At 33.8% G+C, this 20,256-nt stretch overlaps 1 protein-coding gene across 1 annotated transcript; it reads right to left on the bottom strand.

The window, feature by feature from the left end:
• Positions 1–9,985: 9,985 nt before the first annotated feature.
• LOC134281098 (angiopoietin-2-like) lies at positions 9,986–13,542 on the bottom strand. Its single transcript, XM_062763564.1, has 5 exons — positions 13,133–13,542; positions 12,303–12,442; positions 11,911–12,007; positions 11,605–11,772; positions 9,986–10,218 (listed from the first exon to the last, which is right to left on the bottom strand). The coding sequence occupies exons 1-5, from the start codon at positions 13,521–13,523 to the stop codon at positions 9,986–9,988; spliced, it is 1,029 nt and encodes a 342-aa protein (XP_062619548.1). The 5' UTR covers positions 13,524–13,542.
• Positions 13,543–20,256: the final 6,714 nt, after the last annotated feature.

Below are 20,256 nucleotides of genomic sequence, written 5' to 3'. Positions count from 1 at the left end.
AATTGCTGCGGAACATGCCGTAAAATTTCATAATTCTTAATACGCTCATTTGCTCTTTCAACATGTATGCGTGACTTAGCAATTCTTCGACATAGTTGGACCTCACTGGGGGTGTATTGGGATTTAGATGTAAGAAAGGGAGGAATATTTAGATGTACTCCTTGGGGCAACAACTTGTGAATAGTGACCCCTTTTCTGCTTAGATCATATCACCTGGAGATTACTGTTCTAAGACTTTACAATGTTCTACAATTGCAACATCAGATGTGCTGCCAGGGTACAATTTACTAATAAATACCAAGGCACCATTAGGTGCAACACCTGTAACACTTTTAACAGTGTGAGAATTTTTGTATCCGCTGTATGTGCTGGCCTGCAATCTCATATCATTCCCTGGAACATCCTGGGTGATTTCTGTTGCATCAAGTACTATTCTACATGAACTAAAATCCCCAAAACTTGTAGTCATAGACCCCTTGCACTTCTGGAGAGAAGGAATGCGACTCTCTACGAGTCCTTCATATATTATTTCATGCAAAGCACAAATCTGCGAAGTTACAATGTTATTGACAGATGACGGACTCATGTTAAACCTCTCAGCAAGGTCCAAAAATGGGGTGTTCATTGTCAGTTTCGTTAAAGTCATCAACAATTGGTCAGTCAATGAAATGAAAGATGGTGTCCATCCATCAATATACTTTATCTGGAACCTCTGCATCATTTCATCAATGGCAAGAAACATGTCAGGACGTACATGTAGACTTGTATACATCAGCATCTATATTAAAACATGACATTAAAAACAGTGGCAAGAATATTTTTAGCCGGGCTTATTGCTCAAAGAGCAATTGCCGGCTTATGTGATCCTGTTCAAGGCAGGATGTTGACCCCATAGTCGCCATTTTAAAGTTACGTGCAAAAATATAGTTCTTACTCAACCGCTTTTGAGATAATACAAACGCTAAATAAAGCAACAAAAATAAAACGAAGTTTTATCTATATAAAATAAACATTAGTAGTAATGACTTTGAAAACTTCCTAAGTCAAAGAAAATAGTTTATTAGCGTAAGGATTCTTGGTAATCAGTGTTACCGTAGTTCTCTACACATACGAGGTAAAGCAGGAGAGGGAACCAGACTGACCTATTGGTTTACATTCAGCTGCGGTACCAGATTAATTCTGATTCTGACAAAATTGGACCGTGGTATTAGGATTGAAAAACTCACTGTCAGTGTCTTATCATTTATATTGATAGTTTTAAAAAAAATTTTCATCAGAATATAAACGTGATTCATGTAAGAAATCCATTCTACTCTGTAAATGAGCCCGGCTCTCTGTACTTCTGAGTACTTTGATTTTGTATATCGGTTTTTGATTTCGATGAATGGTGTTGCCATGGTTACTAAAAATAGAAATGTCGGTAAATTTGTTTCAAAATGCTACTTCTCCTACAGTTTTGGTCTGATTTCAGTATAACTTGGCACACAAGCAGACTACACTAAGATACATAATTTTGTGTATTTTTTTTATTTGGATGAACGATGTTGCCGTGGTTACTATCAATAGAAATTTCTGTGAATTAACTTCAAAATGCTACTTCTCCTACAGTTTTGGTTTGTTTTCAATATCACTTGGCACACAAGTAGACTACACTAAGATACATAATTCTGTATATCGGTTTTTGATTTTGATGAACAGTGTTGCCGTGGTTTCTAAAAATAGAAATTTATGGGAAATTGTTTCAAAATGCTACTCCTCCTACAGTTTTTGTCCGATTTCAATATAACTTGGCACACAAGTAGACTACACTAAGATACATAATTCTGTATATTGGTTTTTGATTTTAATGAACGGTGTTGCCATGGTAACAAAAAATAGAAATTTCTGTGAAATTCTTTCAAAATGCTACTCCTCCGGCAGTTTAAGTCTGGTTATGATATAATGTGGCATGCAAGTAGACTATACTAAGAACATAAAGAGACTTAATCAAGGATCATTATTCTGTTTATTGCTGTGGTAAAGTTTCAATTCCCAACTGCTTAAGAACTTTTCCCTTCCATTGCTAAAAGAACAAACCAGTAGAGCTTCAGTCTCGACAGAGACTTCTGGTTACAAGAAAGCACTCATCGCATATAGCGAATTTCAGTCAAAATTTGTGCCAGAGAATCGAGAGGAAATACTTAACCTCTCACTCTTTGGTAATAAACTTATACAATTCCAAGGGAAAAACCTATATGTGGAATCATTTATCAAAAGTGGTTTATTAAAAATTAAAGACATTTGGAATGATGCGGAAAATTGTTTTAAATATAACGACACTATTTTTAACAAATTAGTAGACAAAAGATGTTGGATATTTGAATATAGTAAAATAAAATCAGCCATTCCTAAACTGTTTTATCCAATACTGAAAAGAAACAGCTCAGTATTAAATAGCAAAACAAAACTCCCTTATAAATTGAATAATAATTTACTTATAAAAAGATGTACTAATAAAGTGGAAACCTTTGAAGATATCAAGTTAAAGAACATAGAAAAAATATTAAACAAGATAATAGTTCCAAAATGTCAAGAAAAATGGGAAAATATGTATCAAAATAACATACAGTGGAATTAGTTTGGGACAGTATTTCAAAAATAAAAATTAAAAATAAAATTCAAGAATTCTAATGGAAATGCGCGCATAATATATTGTATACTGAAGATAAATTATGTAAAATCGGACTAATGGTTTATAAAACCTATGTAAAAATCATAAAAAAAATCAACAACACATCTTTTTCCATTGCACAAAAGTTAAAACAACACTTAAATTACTAGAAGATATAATTGAAAATGTGCTGCAACTAAATGGAACTTTACAAATTAACCAACAAACAATAACATTAGGCTACTTGAAGGAACCGCAAACCCAAAGAAACGTTTTTAACATTTTAATATGTATTTATAAATGGGTCATATGGAAAACAAGAAATAAAATTAAATATGAAAATTTAAAAATAACAGACTTCAGCATTAAAAACGCATTCAAAAATGAAATGAAATCGAACTTTTCACTTTTAAAATCACATGATTTGACAAATTTCAAAGAGAAAATTAATCATGTATTTCAAAATTCCTTGTGATTCTAATACTAGGATATGCTCACGTGATTAACAATATATACATGTACATGTATTCAAATTTTAAATCCACTATAAGACACAATATGTTTTTGCTATGTTATTTTACATGGTTCTGGAAACATTATGTTTAAAATATGATTAATATTATATGAGGAAAATATCTTCCTTTCTTGTAAAATTCATTCATTCTGATGTGTTTTTTTTATATAATCTAATTTTGTTATCACAAAACTCTGCATATTGATCCTGTTTTTAAGATGTAAAATATAAAAAAGACCAGTATTTTAGGGAGACCTGGCCCTAAATACTAGTTACAGTGAGATTGATATAGACTTTCTTCTTTTTTTTTTTACACAATCTCCACTGTAACAATGGTCATGCTTCTATTGATGTTTAACGAATACTTTGATTTTATATATATAAAAGGTAAAATTTTTCTTTGAGATACTTATGTATAAGTATGAAAATGAAGTCAATAATTATATATTAGCATAATGTGAAAAATTCTGTGTTCAAATATATTGGAAATATATTAAATAATATTTTATTGATCCAGGGAGCTCCTGGCACCCCTGGTGAAGTATTACCAGAGGGCTTCTGCGGAAGTTTTACCTCATTGTCATGTTGTATATTATTGAATAAATGATTAGAAAAAAAAAGATATCGTGTTTGAAGAATAATTATTTCAATACAAAAAGTATCTATGATATATATATTTCTATTATTATAACTTAGCTGTTACTTTATCCATTTTTCCATGGAAAAAATACATTAAGAACATACATGTAAGTAGAACGATGCTAAAATATTAAATTTAGATAAGGGCAATGTCCCTAAACAAATACTTAAAGCGCGGCATTTCGTTATAATATAAAAGACGACAAAAAATCGTTAATAGATGAATAATAATCCAAGTCTTTTATAAGACAAGAATACCCAAAAAAATATGTCTAACAAGTTTTTAAAGAAAAAATAAACAAAAAACATGCTAGAACTATATATATATGTCTGAGAATTATGAATAGTACTACAGATATTCAGTTAATTAAATATTTGTAGAGCGAATTAAATTGTTAGTGTGATTTTAAATTTTAGAAAAGACAAACTGTTTAAAATTTAATACAATAGAATTTTTGGTTCTACATCACGTATATAAAGTGTATCATTACAAAGGAAAAAAACCTTCCTTCAAGTAACTATATATACGTCTGCCATTCAGTATGCTTAACAGCCCCCCCCCCCCCCCCGGCACTCTTTCTTCCGAAATCAAATTCTTAGTTATTATTTTCAGTATATATTAATTAATATTCAATGTGTATTGTACATGTAACACAGAAAATCTTTATACAAACATCAAAACAGTCATTATATACATACATGTGCCGACAGTGGTATTTTGATATGGCAGGGATTATGTTTTAAATTCAATTTCAAACTTAATCCTTCCAGGTATATACATGTATTGCAATTATTTATTCATTTTTTCCGTAGAAAAGCGAAAATCAATTTTAAAAATGATGTAAACAAAATCTTAAAACTTCTCGGGAAAACGAAGTGACTCTTTGACTTCGGCATGTTCGGTGAAGCGAGATTTAAGCACCTCCATTGTGTCGAATCATTTTGATTGACAGGACAAGCACGTGCACTTGGAGTGAATCGTTTGAACTTGAAGGAAAAAAACCGATGCTTACTGTCAAATGGATTTGTTAATAAAAAAAAATATTACTTTGACTGCCTGAAAAATTAGAAAAAAAAATTAATATATGAATTTTTATTCGATGCAACAAATCTCTCTCTCTCTCTCTCTCTCTCAAGTTTCTATCGCTGTTACATTTGTCATGTTAAATAAAAACTATGACAACATATTTATTATTTATTTAGTTCTGAAATTCTAATCTATTACAAATAACTTGAATGCTTCTATCCATTATCTTGTCCGAGTATAATCATGGTCGGGAAATTTCTTCAGATACACATTTACATGTAAAACTTAGCTTAGAAAATAACAAGACAAAATAAAAATAACTAATAAATATATATTATTGCATAAAATTTTTCAATACGAGTGAATGGTGCTATATGTCAACAGACCTTTATAAATTAATAAAAAAAAAAATCGGTATTTTACACGGAATCGCCGTGACATCGAAATATATATTATTTAGTTTTAATCTAATAATTCATTCTGTAAGTATAGTAGCTTTCTCTTCTGAAGTCCACGTTATTTTAATAGTCAAAAGAATAAGCAGATTTATTTTATTAGTAAATTAATTCTATCTTTTATACGACATGTGTTCGGTAACAAGCACACATGTTTTACGGCAATAAAAATCGTGTTATTAAAATATTGATTTAAAACATCAAACGTATGTGCAGAAAAAATGTTTTAATTATTTATTCACTTATTTATTTATTGTTTATTTATATTTTAGCATCTAACATTAGAATATAACAGAATAATTTAAATGCAAGGAAAAAATCTGAGGCATTCCGAATAAATCGTTCATCTTGCGTTTAACGTTCGTTCACCGTTCACCCTTTGTGCTCCGTTCGCGTTCTGCATTCACTAACCGTTCTCCGTTCACACATCATTCACCAAGTTGCGTTCAGAGTTCACACATCGTTCACTCACCGTTCGCTCTGCGTTCGTTCACCGTTCGTTCAGCGTTCGCTCACCGTTCGTTCAGCGTTCGCTCATCGTTCAGGTGGGAAAGTAGAAAGTTTCAGGGACTGTACTTATTGGCTTAGAATCATCAAACTTTGTCATTTGATGCATCTTGGGTTTTCAAAGCATGTCGACCAAAAAGTAGGTCACAGTGACCTACTTTCGACATTTTATGGCTAGTTTTGTGTATTTCAGGTATTGGTTTAGAATCATCAAATTTTGTCATTTGCTGCATCTTAGATTTTCAGAGCAAGTTGACCAAAAGTAGGTCACAGTGACCCAATTTTAAATATGTCAGGTACTGATTGGCTTAGAATCATCAAACTTTGTCAGTAGATGCATTGTGGGTTTTCGGAGAATGTCGAACCCAAAACATGTCAAAAATTAGGTCACAGTAACTTACTTTTGTCATTTAATGGCTATATTCCGGTACTCATTGGTTTAAAATCATCAAACTTTATTTGATGTATCTTGGGTTCTCGGAAAATGATGATCAAGATATAGGTCACAGTGACCTACTTGTGACATTTATGGCTATATTTAAGTATAATAGGGTACTTATTGGCTTAGAATTGTCAAAGTTTGTCAGTTAATGCACCTTGGGCTTTCGAAGAATGTTGACCAATAAGTAAGTCACTGTGACCCACTTTTGATTATCTCAAGTACTTATTGGCTTAGAATCATAAATCTTTGTCAATTAATGCATCTTGTGTCCTCAGAAAGTTTCAATCAAAAAGTAGGCCACCATGACCTACTTGTAGTATTTTATGGTTACATTTAATATCTTCAGCCCTAACTGGCTAAGAATCATCAAACTTTGTCAGTTGATGCATCTTTGGTCTTAGGATAGATTGTTTGATTTATCAGAATAGCGATTTAAGGCCCTTGGGCCTCTTGTTTTTTATAAAATACTTTGAACAATATTTATCATTGAACAAATCTTGAAAATTAATGCGCGTAAATTATTGTGTGACATTTAAGGCACTAAAAATTAAGATATTTTGGGTTTTTAAAAACTAAATAGGTAATAAGTCATTTTCTTAAATTAAGCTTTTTAAAACTGGGGTGCTGGTCAGTCACAAGTTTTGATTACTTTAAACGACTTGAGTGCTGATCAGTCACAAGTATTGAGTACTTTAAACGACTTCAGTGCTGATCAGTCACAAGTATTGAGTACTTTAAAATAATTAAAGAAAAAGTTGGGGTCATTGATGTTAATTTTGAAATATGGGTCAAAATGTGATTTTCAGGCGGAAAATGGTGTAAATTTTATCCACACTTATTTGGCATATCTTCATTTTTTGGCATAAATTCTTGAAGAAAGATGTATAACTTGTTTTAACGAGGCTAGGGGGTGGCAGCCATTTTTAGACTATTTCAATCTCCTTTAAAAGGAGAGCTCCATATAAAGATATACAAAATGGTAAAATTTTAAAACTAAAACATATTAATTTTTTCTTTGCCAAATGATAGTTGACAGCTAAATATACCGTTAATTTGAGATTAAATTGTTGACCCGGCAGCCTCCTTGAATATAGAAATTAGGACCTATATTATATATTCATAGCAATATCATAATGGAAAATATTATCCGAATAAAAGTATGTGAGGCTATAGTTCCTAGATATTTAATTTTTATAAATGTGCAGATTTGCAGAATTATCTGCTTAATATTCTTTCATCACAAGAAATAGTCCCACATAAATCTTGTTTCTTTGTAGCTTTTTGAGGATTTTTTTTTTCATTGAATGTTAAAACATTTAAACTTTTGAAATAAAATAACTACTTGTGAATGATTCAAAAGGGTTTCATCTTTCCTGGCTCAGTGTTTCTTTGGAAGAAGATTTTCAAAGATTTTTCCTATACATGTTTATCCCGATATAAAACTTCGATCGGCCATTTTGGTCCCACCTATCCAGTGGAGTCTTAATTTGAATAAATTTGTATCTACATTACCTGAAGATGATTCCACGAGTTTCATCTTTCCTGTCCTAGTGAGTCTTGAGAAGATTTTATTTAGAAAAATTCCTATATATATATATTCCTATATAAAACTTCGATCGGCCATTTTGGCCCCACCCTCCCTCCGAGGGTCATGCAGGTTTTGAAATTGATGTACATTCAACAGAGGGAGTTTAGTAAAAGATGGGTCTGGACAGGTAAAATGCCACGTACTAAATCGACTGGTCGTGTTACAAAAAGGAAAGGACTTTAATTTGAAACAAATTTATAGTCAAGGAAAAATAAAAGTCATCAGTACACATATACATGGAATAATTTTACATTAAGTAAAAAATGCGGACTATGTAACTATGTAAATAAAAAATGCGGACGTCATAGCAACTTGCGGACTTGAATCTTTACATAAATAAATTTACAACCATAATTGTGTGAAATTGTCACAAATATTTACATTATCCTTAAACAGTCCATATATTCCGTGGATGGTAATTGTTCTATTTTGTAAGGACTCCGGTAATTCATTTTGGCAGACAGTTTTTGTAGATGTATTGGATGCAGACTTTACTAGTAAGCTCGCTTGATATTTGTTTGCCGGTTCAAGTCAAAACATATTTCTCTGCTGTTTCACGTGGTTTTGAACATGTAAATATTAAAGAATCACTCCATTCCGTTTGAGGATGGTCCTTCATAATATGTCTCCTTACAACAACTTTACGGCAGTACAAAATTTTTTACATATCTCGCAGTAATATCTTGTGATCGTTAGATTGTGGATGAGATTGAAGTGTCTCTTTAACCCCCTTCCCCGCAGTCACGCATTTTAACGCATATATCATTTCCTATTTCTAACGCAAAATCACGCATATACCGTTTCCCCGCAATAACGCATTTTCACGCACTTTAAAAAATTCATTTAATCTTTACTTTAATGACTATTTCCTTCTACTTTATACTTGCAAAAATCTAATCAAATAAGAAATGTTATTTTTGTGTTGAAATATAGCGTAATAATATTATTTACGCTAAACTTTAGAGAAACGTGTACCACGCTAAAGGGTGCTTGCGAGGAAATGGTAAATTTATGTTTCCATGACGTGAAGATTCAGTGTATGTTGCATAACAGTACAGCAAGTTGTAAAGTGTTAAATAGCTTAAATTTGCCTTCAAATTTATTGCAAGCGATGTTGACTTTCTTTGGTACGGATTATTTGGGTCATCTGGGTTCTTCCTCATGGTGTATTTAACTTTAGCCATACTTCTGGTTAAGTCCTAGCGGATGTAAAGTTTTGAAGATGTGGATAAAGACCTCTTCTGTTCTTAAGCGTTGATTTTTGTTGTTATTGATTTTTTAAAAGCGGCGTCATGGAAACATCCTGTATGTTATGTAACTGTGACGTATCTGATTGTGACGTTGTAAATTGTGTCGTGAAATGGCGGGAAACGGGTTTTTGTTGATTTGCATTTTTGATGTGAGCGAAGTGTCCATACAAGCGTTCTTTAAGGGAATTGCTCGTTTGTCCGATCTATTGGAAAGAACATTTTTTACCTGTGATTACCTTTGATTACATAATGAATGGACTGCTATGTGGTATTGCAGTTAAGGTTCTGATTGATGGAATAAGTTTTACTGTTGAAATAATGCAGATACCACGGACTCCTTCTTTTACCCTCTGGAGTGGGGTTAAGGTTAGAATGGACTAAGATGCTTCTTAGGTTTGGGGGTCTTTTGTATGCTATTATAATTCTGTCCTTCAAATCGCATGTGTCAGGTGATTGTTCTAGTATGGTTTTGTATTTGTTTATTATAGATCGAAAATCTGGATTCAAGTTATTAAAAGTCGTTACTAAAGGAATGACACGTTTGCCTGTAGATTTTTGGTTTTATTAATAAGTAGTAACGACCAATGTATCCTTGTGATAACACTCTTTATTAATTAGGAAGTGGTGTCAACTGTCCTTGTTATGACAAATTAACCAGTAAGTGGTGTCAATGTAAATTTAATGTGGATTTTTAAAAGCATTTATTAAAATAAATAAGGTTAAATATTCTCTTTATATTAATAGTTAGGTCTATTTCTTTTCGAAGATTGAAATTTGTTTATCAGTTTTACGGATCTACTTTTCGTAAACCCTTGTTGAACCGGCGTTGCCATTGTAAGCTTTGTCATCCATTGACATTGTGCCCTATTCTTCTTATATAAGAATATTGCCTCAGTGCGGGTGTTGGTTTTCATTAAAGTCTCTTTGACATCAGTATAATGATAAAGTCCTGCAGGAACCCAAGGATTGGTCCAGCTCTCAGACCAGGGTCCGTTAAGGTAGGCCTGGTGACAGTTATTGAACCACCAGCCCCCTGTTCCTTTACAGCACAGTCAATATTCCCATTGTCGTTATCTATCTGCCGGGTACTAAAGTACATCCCAGACAGATCAGCGTACTCCTTACCAGTGTGTAGCATGCCATCACCTGCCAAAGTCAAATCACAGATAACTACTCTGTGCTGTATTAAGTTACATTTTATCATTGCATCATAGCTGGCACATGGGGCTTCTTATACTTAATACTAGTTCAGTAATATTTCATAACCAATTTCGGAAATTTTGTGTTAACCATATAGCCTGCTTAATTCGAACATTGCATTCATTCTTTCAATTAAAAAAAATCCGTACCACCAATTAAGCGAAAAGTTAAGTCAAGAAGCAAGTGCAAGGATATTTGAAAAAGCATTTCATAAAATGGTTATTACTAGAAAAGGGTTAGGGGAAGATCTAAATTGAAGAAAAAAAATCAGTACATGTAACAGCATGTTGAAGCAGAAAGTTAGAAGATCAAGTCTTACAAGACCACATGGATGGTGTTTATGAAAAGTGAAAACTTTAAAATTTTGAAAATGAAAGAGAATGAATTTAAAATCCCAGCACGTTAAATGATACATACATATAGTTTGTTAAATGCATTCTTTGAACTGACGGGACGAACCGCTTATTTCCACGAATCAGTAAAACAATATAAATAGGCAAAAAACACGAACCCCCAAAAATTAAGAAGTGGTATCAAGTGCCTAGGAGGAGAAATCATCCCCTGTTGATCGATTACACCCAACATGATCCAATAGTATAGATAGTAAGAAAACAAAAAAGCGATCAATGTTCCTGTTCAAAAATTGTACGACTCCTTGCTGAAATTAATTGTACGTGTTTGTCAAAAGGGTACCCAAATTGATTAGTTATAAAATTCATTCTTAAGCATGGAACGAGTAAGGAATTTCTTTAAATGATACCGTATGCATTTAGCGAAATAACCGTCTTAAAATTGATTGGCATCCAGGGTTGTGTGTTTAATTTGTCATGCACCCCTTAACCTCCTCTTGGGTTTGTGTGTTACTTTGTTATGTACCCCTAACCTTCTCTGTGGGTTTGTGTGTTTACTGTTATGTACTCCTAACCTCCTCTTAGGGTTTGTGTGTTTACTGTTATAAACCTCCTTGGTTTTGTGTGTTAACTGTTATGTACCCCTTCTCTGTGGGTTTGTGTTTTTACTGTTATGTATCCATAACCTCTTCTGTGGGTTATTTCATACAACACTGTGTTTGGTAATGTTATGTACAATGGGTAGTTCCTTCCCTTCTCCGATGATGGTTTGTGTGTTTACTTTGTTATGTATCCCTAACCTCTCTGTGGGTTTGTGTGTTTACTGTTATGTACCCCTAACCTCCTCTGTAGGTTTGTGTGTTTACTGTTATGTACCCCTACACATAACCTCCTCTGTGAGTTTTTATTTTTACTTTGTTATATACCCCTTACCTCCTCTGTGGGTTTGTATTTTATTTTAATAACAATCTACGTCACTCACCTAAGGTTCCATCCACCCATTCTCCTAGAAACAGTCTGTACTTGTCTTCCTCGTCAGAAATAGAGAACTGTCCGTACATTTCATACAACACTGTATCGTTTGGTAATGTTATGGAGACGTAAAGGGTGGAGTTCCTTCCCTTGGTAAGATGATGGATCACATCATTTCCTTCAATATGTTATTATTGAGTTCCCAACAACTGATTAAGTAATTACTTCTGTATTTCATTGTCGATACCACAAATGAAGGAAAAATCGATATGAGTGATAACATTTATGCACAAATGTATGTAAAAAAAAACTATACCAATCCAGTATGAATCTTGGGGATCCCCAAAACCTTCTTTGTATTCCGACCACGTCCGGTTAAATTCAACTGCGCCTCTTTTTCGTTTCTGGATTGCCTATGATTAATTGTCTACATATTTTTAGTAGAGTATTAATATTTATATAAAATAATGTGTGTACAGGTTTTTTTTTATTTTTACTACCAAAAAGTCAAATTTCACTGTATCAGAATTGCCAAATTATTTCAAGTATTAATTTCACTATTATTCAATGATCATATAAACAAAGCTAAACCAATGGTAAAACAGAAGTCTCAAAGAATTTCTTCTTTTGAGTAACCCACCCCCTTAAAAACACGTTTTACCAGAAAGTTTTGAGTGATAGGAGAGAGAGAAAAAGGAAATGCTTTACTGTCCATCCTCCTCCATTCATCTTCATGTCACAGTAGACATTAATCTGGCTCTCGTTACCATAGGGATTAATTCTGAAGACACCAGACTGTCTATGTCCGCTGTTATAGAGGCCCTCACAATCCACATCTCGTCTTAAATCTGTATTATAGAATTATAATATTTATAATATTAAGGCCTTCATTATCCACATCCCTACTTAAATCTGAATTAAAGAATTATTATATTTATATATCAGAATCCACCTATTGTCTTAAATCTGAGTTATAACATAATTATTTTTATAATATTTAGGCCCTCACAATCCACTTATCGTCTTAAATCTTAATTATAGAATTTATATATTTTTAATAAAGAGGCCCTCACAATCCACATATTGTCTTAAATCTGAATCATAGAATTATTATATTTATAATGTAGAGGCCCTCACAATTCATAATCGTTTTAAATCTGAATTATAAAATAATTATATTTATAATATAGATGCCTCACAATCCACATAATGTTTTAAATCTGAATTATAGGATTATTATATTTATAATGTAATCAAAGAATTTTATCACATTATTAGCACTTAATACAGAGGATAAAGCTCATTTCTTGTGGTGATTGAAATAAATAAAAATATAGTGGATTTTAAATATAAACAGCATAGAACATAAAATATCTGTGTCATAAACGTGTGGGGATTTTATTTCAATGTTCTGTAGTTGGATTAGAAATTTAATTCAATCTTGACGAGGGTATAAAAACATGAGTTGGATACAGAAAACTTATCCCATCATAGACGATGGCAGATCCTGTTAAATGGAGAGAGAAACAGCATATTACCTTGCCAATACATATTTTTCAGATATTGATGAATAGAGGTTACATTTTCACTCAGACTTGTCAGCTTCTGATCAAATTCCAAAATACTCTTCTGATAATTCCTCGCAATCTTCTTGTTTTCCTGAGTAAGTATATTGAGCTGTCTTTTCATTGTTTCTACAGTGTGTTGCAAAGTGGAGGTCATTGTTTCTGTAGACGTCATTGTTCGATTCATGGAACTAACCTCATCCACTAGAGATCTAACGTCCTTTACCAAAGCTAAGCGAATGAGGGTCTCCTGATTTATGATTTGTCGCAAAACATCAATTTCCTTCACGGTAGAGTTCTGATCGTAAACGCCTGTAGTGTTTGAAATTGTAACGAAAAGAATAGTAACAATGACAAACTTCATATTTTTAGGTAGATGCAAAATACCGGGATAAAAAAAAATAGTAATTGGAAAGCTACGCTTTCATTATATACACACGTTTGGGAATTCCCAAAAACTAACCAGAGGTACACGTAGCTAATACTAGTCATATGTTTTTCTGCGTTTTGCTCAAATTGAAAGATGCGCAGAATACTTATCACATTGCAGGATTTACCGCACGATCGTCCTAAAATTATTGTCACTGTTGAAGCAGCTTGTTTTTAAAATATCAATATTTCACGGATACACATTGTATTGATATTTGTAATCGTATCATTATCATATCTCACGGATATATGGAAGAAAAAAATTACGTATGTGTTTTCGAATTATTCTGCATCTTCTTTAAAGATGATGGGTGAACAAGGAGAGTAAAATGTCTTAATCTTACATTTCAGTTCAAATATTCAATTTAATATTATTTGTCTTTGGAATAGAATCAATAAACTCAAAAGGGTCATTGTTTAAATCATATTAACGAGGCTAGGGGGTGGCAGCCATTTTTAGACTGTTTCAATCTCCTTTAAAAGGAGAGCTCTATATGAAGATATACAAAATGATAAAATTTTAAAACTAAAACATTTTAAATCTAAAATATATGAATTTTTTCTTTGATAGTTGACAGCTAAATATACCGTATCTAAATCAAAGAACTGAAAGTACTGAAAAGCGGTTAGCATGCTTTCATCGAATATGTACAGTGTACAATAACAAAAAATGCATTGAATGATGACATTAAAGTAAGCATGCATATCTTTTTCCAATGTCATCAGCGAAGAAGCAGACACGCTGAAGTTTGTATGTAGTACTTAAGTAAATGGTAAAACCAATAACATCCCAGACTGATGTCACAAATGTTTGTGTCAAAATATCAACCTGAGATTTTCAGTTTGAAACACAGGAAGTTCAATTTCAAAAATTTCTCCCTAATTGTCTCCATTGGTGGCGTCCAAAAGTGCTCAGAACGAAAAAAAAATTATGTTGATGTTGCAAATTTAATTGGCTTTCATGGTCTATTGATTCTGAAATTAGGTTTACTAACTGTAAAGGCTACTATAGCAAACAAATCAAAAAGAAAATAAAATGATAATTCAAATTCTTTAGATTGATTGATTATTGTTGTTTTACGCCGAGTCGGCAGTATTTCAGCCATATTTCGGCGATTAAAATAAGTTTGATCTTTTTGAAATTTTTGGGTTTCTCTGGCGGCCCCCAATGAGCCTACTCTTTTTCGAAAACCAGAGAAACGATCTTTTTCGTGCCAAGGGGGTTGTTATCCTTGACACGGGGAACCATTTAACGTCCCATCCGACGGACTCTAACTTTAAAATATATTAAACAGTTACAATGTATAATTTAAACAGTTAAAAAATATATACAACATTGTTTCATCATTTTAAATTTTGCAGTAAAAATCAGTTTCACGTAAAAACTCTAAAATCGTATAAACAATTATATTTGCAAAAAGTTCATGCATCGTTTTAGGCTCACTGGGGCCGCCGAGAAACCAAAAACTTTACCGATCAATTCACCTAATACTCCGCCGAAATATGGCTGAAAAATTGCCGACTCGGCGTTAAACAATATACAATCATGCATCGTTTGTACATTTTTAAAGAGTCTGTCTCGACAAGGAGAAAAATCGATACATTCCAAAAGAATATGACTGATAGTCAACGGACATTCGCATGATATACATTCTGGTTGCAATTCCCGAGTAATTAAATATTCATGAGTAATTTTTGAATGACCAATACGTATTCTACAAATAATCACTTCGTCTTGGCGTTTCAAGCCGAAATTATATGATTTGTTGACTTTGTTTTCTATAGCATAAAGTTTATTCGTATCACAGAATTCCCAATAAATTTGCCAGAGTGAGTTTACATAAAGTTTAACAAAATATTTTATATCAGTCATGAGTGTAGGGTATTTTGAAACAAGCTAATTCAGAGAATTGTGTCCCCGCTTAGGGAAAAAGTCGGCTCCCCCTGACTGAATTTGTAGAATTATTAAATGTATACATGTATACTGAAGGAAAGAAAATACATGTATGTCAATATGCATATAAAGATTCGATTGCTTATTCTTTATTATGTGTATAGAAGATTTTTTCACATGGAATATTTATCACACTGTAATGATGATTTTATAACCTCATAAATTTTTTATTTCACATGCTGAATACTGTCATTTAGTAAAATAAAAATAAAGTATTAAAAAAAAAAAGAACGGTCCGACCGAGATTCGATCCCGGGACCTCTCACATTGAAACCGGAGACATAACCACTAGACCACGGAGTCTCTTTACATGGAGTGAAGTATATGCAGAACTGAAGTCACATACATGTATATATTCATGTTTTCATGTTCGGTATTCTCAAAATTTTACACAATCCATGGTGTTTGATTTATTTAGCCTTTATTAAACAGTTCTAATAGATGTAATAAGAACATAAAGTCCGCCGAGAACCTGTTTTATACGCAATAACTCTCCTCATGCCCCTGCGCTAAAAATAGCGACATGTAATACTATAAATACTAATAAAACAAACGGGCGGGGCACTTTGAGAGGGGCGAGAGACGTCCTAGGGAGTTTTGGTATAAAATTACATTGCATCAGCTCAAAATCTTCTTGAAATATCGCCCGGAAATGATAGTGTTACACACAGACAGAATGTATAAATTTACGACCTTGAACTTTGACGTTTTGACCTCAAAATCAAAAGGGGTCTTCTTTAGGCCACAGGGAGTTGTTATGTAAAATTTCATTGCAATAGCTCAAATGGTTCTAGATATCGTGTGGAAACGAAAGTGTTTTAACAGACAGAATTTGCTTATTTATGACCTTGACCTTTGACCTTTTGACCTCAAAATCAATAGGGGTCTTCTTTAGTCCATAGGGAGTTGCTATGCTAAATTTCATTGCAAAAGCTCAAAGGGTTCTCGAGATATCGTGTGGAAACGAAAGCGTTACAGACAGACAGAAAGACGGACGGACAGACGGACGGACGGACGGACGGACAAACCCAAATTAATATCCCCCACTTTTCAAGCGGGGGACAAAAAGTAACATCATACTGAAGTGCTGCTTTTGCAGGTATGCCAATGTGACCGGGAATCCAACAAAATTCTATTACTTTACCTTGGTGAGTAAGATGATAATATTGGACTAATATATCTAAAATATATGGTTGTTCAATTTTCATTTTTTAATCGATTGTAAGCATGAAAGCGAGTCCGAGTATATTGTAAATTTGTTCGCAGTAGAAAATATATAATGAAGACCGCAACAAGGACAACGTACAAATTTTGATCAGACAGATGTAATTGTGAAACACGTATGGCATGCGAAGGATAATTTTTATGCCCCCGTAAACGAAGTTTTGGGGGTATATATGTTTTTGTCGTTTCCGTCTGTCTCTCTATTTGTCCGCAAAACTTAAACCTTGCCCATTGCCCATAACTTTTGATTTAGTGAAGGTATAACTTTCATATTTCACATGTGTATTCCTTGTGACAAGATCTTTCTTTGGGTACCACAGAATTTGACCTTTTTTACCTTGACCTTGGAGTTTGACACACTTTCACATAAAAATTTTACTTAGGCCACATCTTAAGCTTTAAACAGTAGATACCAGGACATTTATACTTCACATATGTATTTTTGCGCAAGACCTTTCATTGGATACCAACAACATTGACCCCTTGACCTTGTAGATTTCCGTATTTGTGAAAAAACTTTAACCATGGCCAAAACTTTTGAACGGTAAGGGATGGGACTTTCATACTTTATATAAGTGATCCTTGTAAGTAGTCCCTTCATTGAATACCAAGAACTTTGACACCGTTACTTTTGAGTTTGACCTACTTTAAACAGCAAATCTTGACCATAATTTCTGAAGAGTTAGGGCTAGTGCTTTCATACTTTACATATTCAATCCTTGTGGCAAGATCTTTTATTATACCCCCCGCAAACGAAGTTTGGGGGGGTATATAGGAATCACCTTGTCCGTCTGTCTGTCTGTCCGTCTGTCCCTCTGTCCGTCTGTCTGTGCAATCGTGTCCGGTCCATATCTTTCTTACAGAGGGACATTAGAATCTACTACTCCACATTAAGATTGCTCATAACCTAAGGGTGTGTCATGACCTTGACCCAAGGTCATTTGGGGAAGTTCAAGGTCACTGGGAAGAAAATTTTCATAATTCGTGTCCGGTCCATATCTTTCTTATGGATAAACTTGGTAGGTTCTCATTTCACACAAAGATTGCCCATGACCCAAGGGTGTGTCATGACCTTGACCCAAGGTCATTTGGGGAAGTTCAAGGTCACTGGGAGAAAAATTTCAAAATTCATGTTTGACACATATCTTTTATGGATAAGCTTGGTAGGTTCTCATTTAACACAAAGATTGCCCATGACCCAAGGGTGTGTCATGACCTTGACCCAAGGTCATTTGGGGAAGTTCAAGGTCACTGGAAGAAAAATATCTTTCTTATGGATAAACTTGGTAGGTTTTCATTTCACATAAAGATTGCCCATGACCCAAGGGTGTGTCATGACCTTGACCCAAGGTCATTTGGGGAAGTTCAAGGTCACTGGTAGAAAAATTTAATAATTCGTGTCCGGTCCATATCTTTCTTAAGGATAAACTTGGTAGGTTTTCATTTCATACAAAGATTACCCATGACCCAAGGGTGTGTCATGACCTTGACCCAAGGTCATTTGGGGAAGTTCAAGGTCACTGGTAGAAAAATTTAATAATTGGTGTCCGGTCCATATCTTTCTTATGGATAAACTTGGTAGGTTCTTATTTCACTCAAAGATTGCCCATGACCCAAGGGTGTGTCATGACCTTGACCCAAGGTCATTTGGGGAAGTTCAAGGTCACTGGAAGAAAAATTTTATAATTCTAGTTTGATACATATCTTTATTATACAAAAACTTACTTCTGAAAAACCCAGCGGGGGGTATTTTGTCCCGATTGGACAGTTCTAGTTTGATAATAAGAACTTTGATTCTTTGATGTAGACCTTGGAGTTTGACCTACTGTTTAAAAAAAATTACCTTGGTCATAACTTCTGAACGGTTAGGGCTAGGGCTTCCATACTGTACATAAATATTCTATATTGCAAGACTTTTCATTGGATATCAATTACCTTGACATTTTGACCTTAACCTTGGAGGTTTTGGTACTTACTGAAAAAAAAATTTGACCTGCTAGTAGTATAGCCGACATATGGGGGGGGGGTAAACAATGGGCCTATTGTCTAGGAGAACAATGGGGAGAACAATGGGAATGACCTCTGGGTGACCTTTAGGAGACATGTCCGTGACCGAGAACAATGGGGGCAAGGTCATGAGTGACCTATTGGTGACCTGAAGGAGGAACATCACCGTGACCGAGAACAATGGAGGGAGACCGTGAATAATATATAGATAAGCTGTCACTTAGAGTTTATTAAAATACTGAAGTAGATATAATGTTATCTTTATCTAATTCAGGAAGAACATCATTATCAATGAAATGCGGTAGATTCTTTTATAACAACCAATACCCTTTGTATTTTAAATCCCCCCTCGTAATTTATTCATGCATGAAGACATCTCTGTATCCGTCACTATTAAACTTCAAAACATATTAACTGACACTTGAATACATTTAAATTCATTAAGACATCTCTGTGTCCGTGACGATAATATATTGGGGGGGGAATATTAAGGTAGATTTAATGATACCCTTAGCTGATTCAGGGATTTATCAGAACCTAAATAGGTATCTTTAACAGTATTGGAGAGAGCAAGGTGCCGGGGCCTTGTTTACATAAAGATCATTATGTTGTACAGACTTGTTCACATGTAGCAATAACCACCGTATACAACGGGTAACGGGGGGGATCGCCAAAACGAAGGGGAGTCGCTTTCAACGTAGGGGGGAGTAGATTTTCACCGCTTCGGAGTCAGAGGAGATGTGGGTCACGTCTTTTTTCGGTATATATAAGATGTATTTACAAAAAACAAATATCCCAAGGAAGATGGCAATAATTAAGCTTTATCGTGGTCATTTGTCCGGCTATCATATACGTCTAGTTTTCTCAAACACTTCGAAACATTTGACAGTTTTCATATTTACGTTGATCGGGGTAAAAAATGATGATTTGCGTAATCTACGGCTTGCGTAGGGATTCACATGTTTAAAACAGCGAGAGAAAACGTTAATTTTTTAAAATGCAACAACTTAAACTTGACTAGACTTTATAGAAATTAATAATTAGGACATTTTCTCTTCAGATAGTAACGGTTACGTGGGGGGGAGTGTTATGGGAAAGCACACCGCAGGGGGAGTCGCAAAAAAAAGTCAAATGCATATACTTGGTGTTGTTTTCATCTCTTTTATACTGCCAATTACTTTTTATTTGCTCATAGATATCTATAAATCTATGTTTGGTTATTTACTTTAAAATCTGAAGTTACGAAAAGAGTTTTTTTTGTGGCTTTATCAGTTCCAGAAAACAATTAGCAATTTAGATTACATGAACAATTGGATAATATATCATCGGAGCACAGGCACGTAGCATCGTTTTGAAAGTGTGTGTGTGGGGGGGGGGGGGGGGTGGGTTAGTGGCCAACTTTTTCAAAACCAACTAACTATCACTTCCAATTTTTTTCCCTACAATCCTTGATATCACTATACTATGGTTATAAAGTATGGGG

This window comes from Saccostrea cucullata, unplaced genomic scaffold, assembly GCF_032062105.1.
Source record: "Saccostrea cucullata isolate Sc308-1 unplaced genomic scaffold, CSIRO_AGI_Scuc_v1 ctg5393, whole genome shotgun sequence".
In the NCBI taxonomy this organism is placed as follows: domain Eukaryota; kingdom Metazoa; phylum Mollusca; class Bivalvia; order Ostreida; family Ostreidae; genus Saccostrea; species Saccostrea cuccullata.
The sequence above is the reverse complement of the archived record's forward strand: the minus strand, read 5'-3'. Positions and strand labels throughout refer to the sequence as shown.

What these genes read in the sequence shown, in the direction of transcription:
- LOC134281098 (XM_062763564.1), bottom strand. Translation starts at nt 13,523, where the DNA reads ATGAAGTTTGTCATTGTTACTATTCTTTTCGTTACAATTTCAAACACT. An exon ending in GAAAAATATGTATTGGCAAG is followed by an intron (nt 12,443 to 13,132) that starts GTAATATGCTGT and finishes TCTATAATACAG; the next exon opens with ATTTAAGACGAGATGTGGAT. An exon ending in ATGGGTGGATGGAACCTTAG is followed by an intron (nt 10,219 to 11,604) that starts GTGAGTGACGTA and finishes TGACTTTGGCAG; the next exon opens with GTGATGGCATGCTACACACT.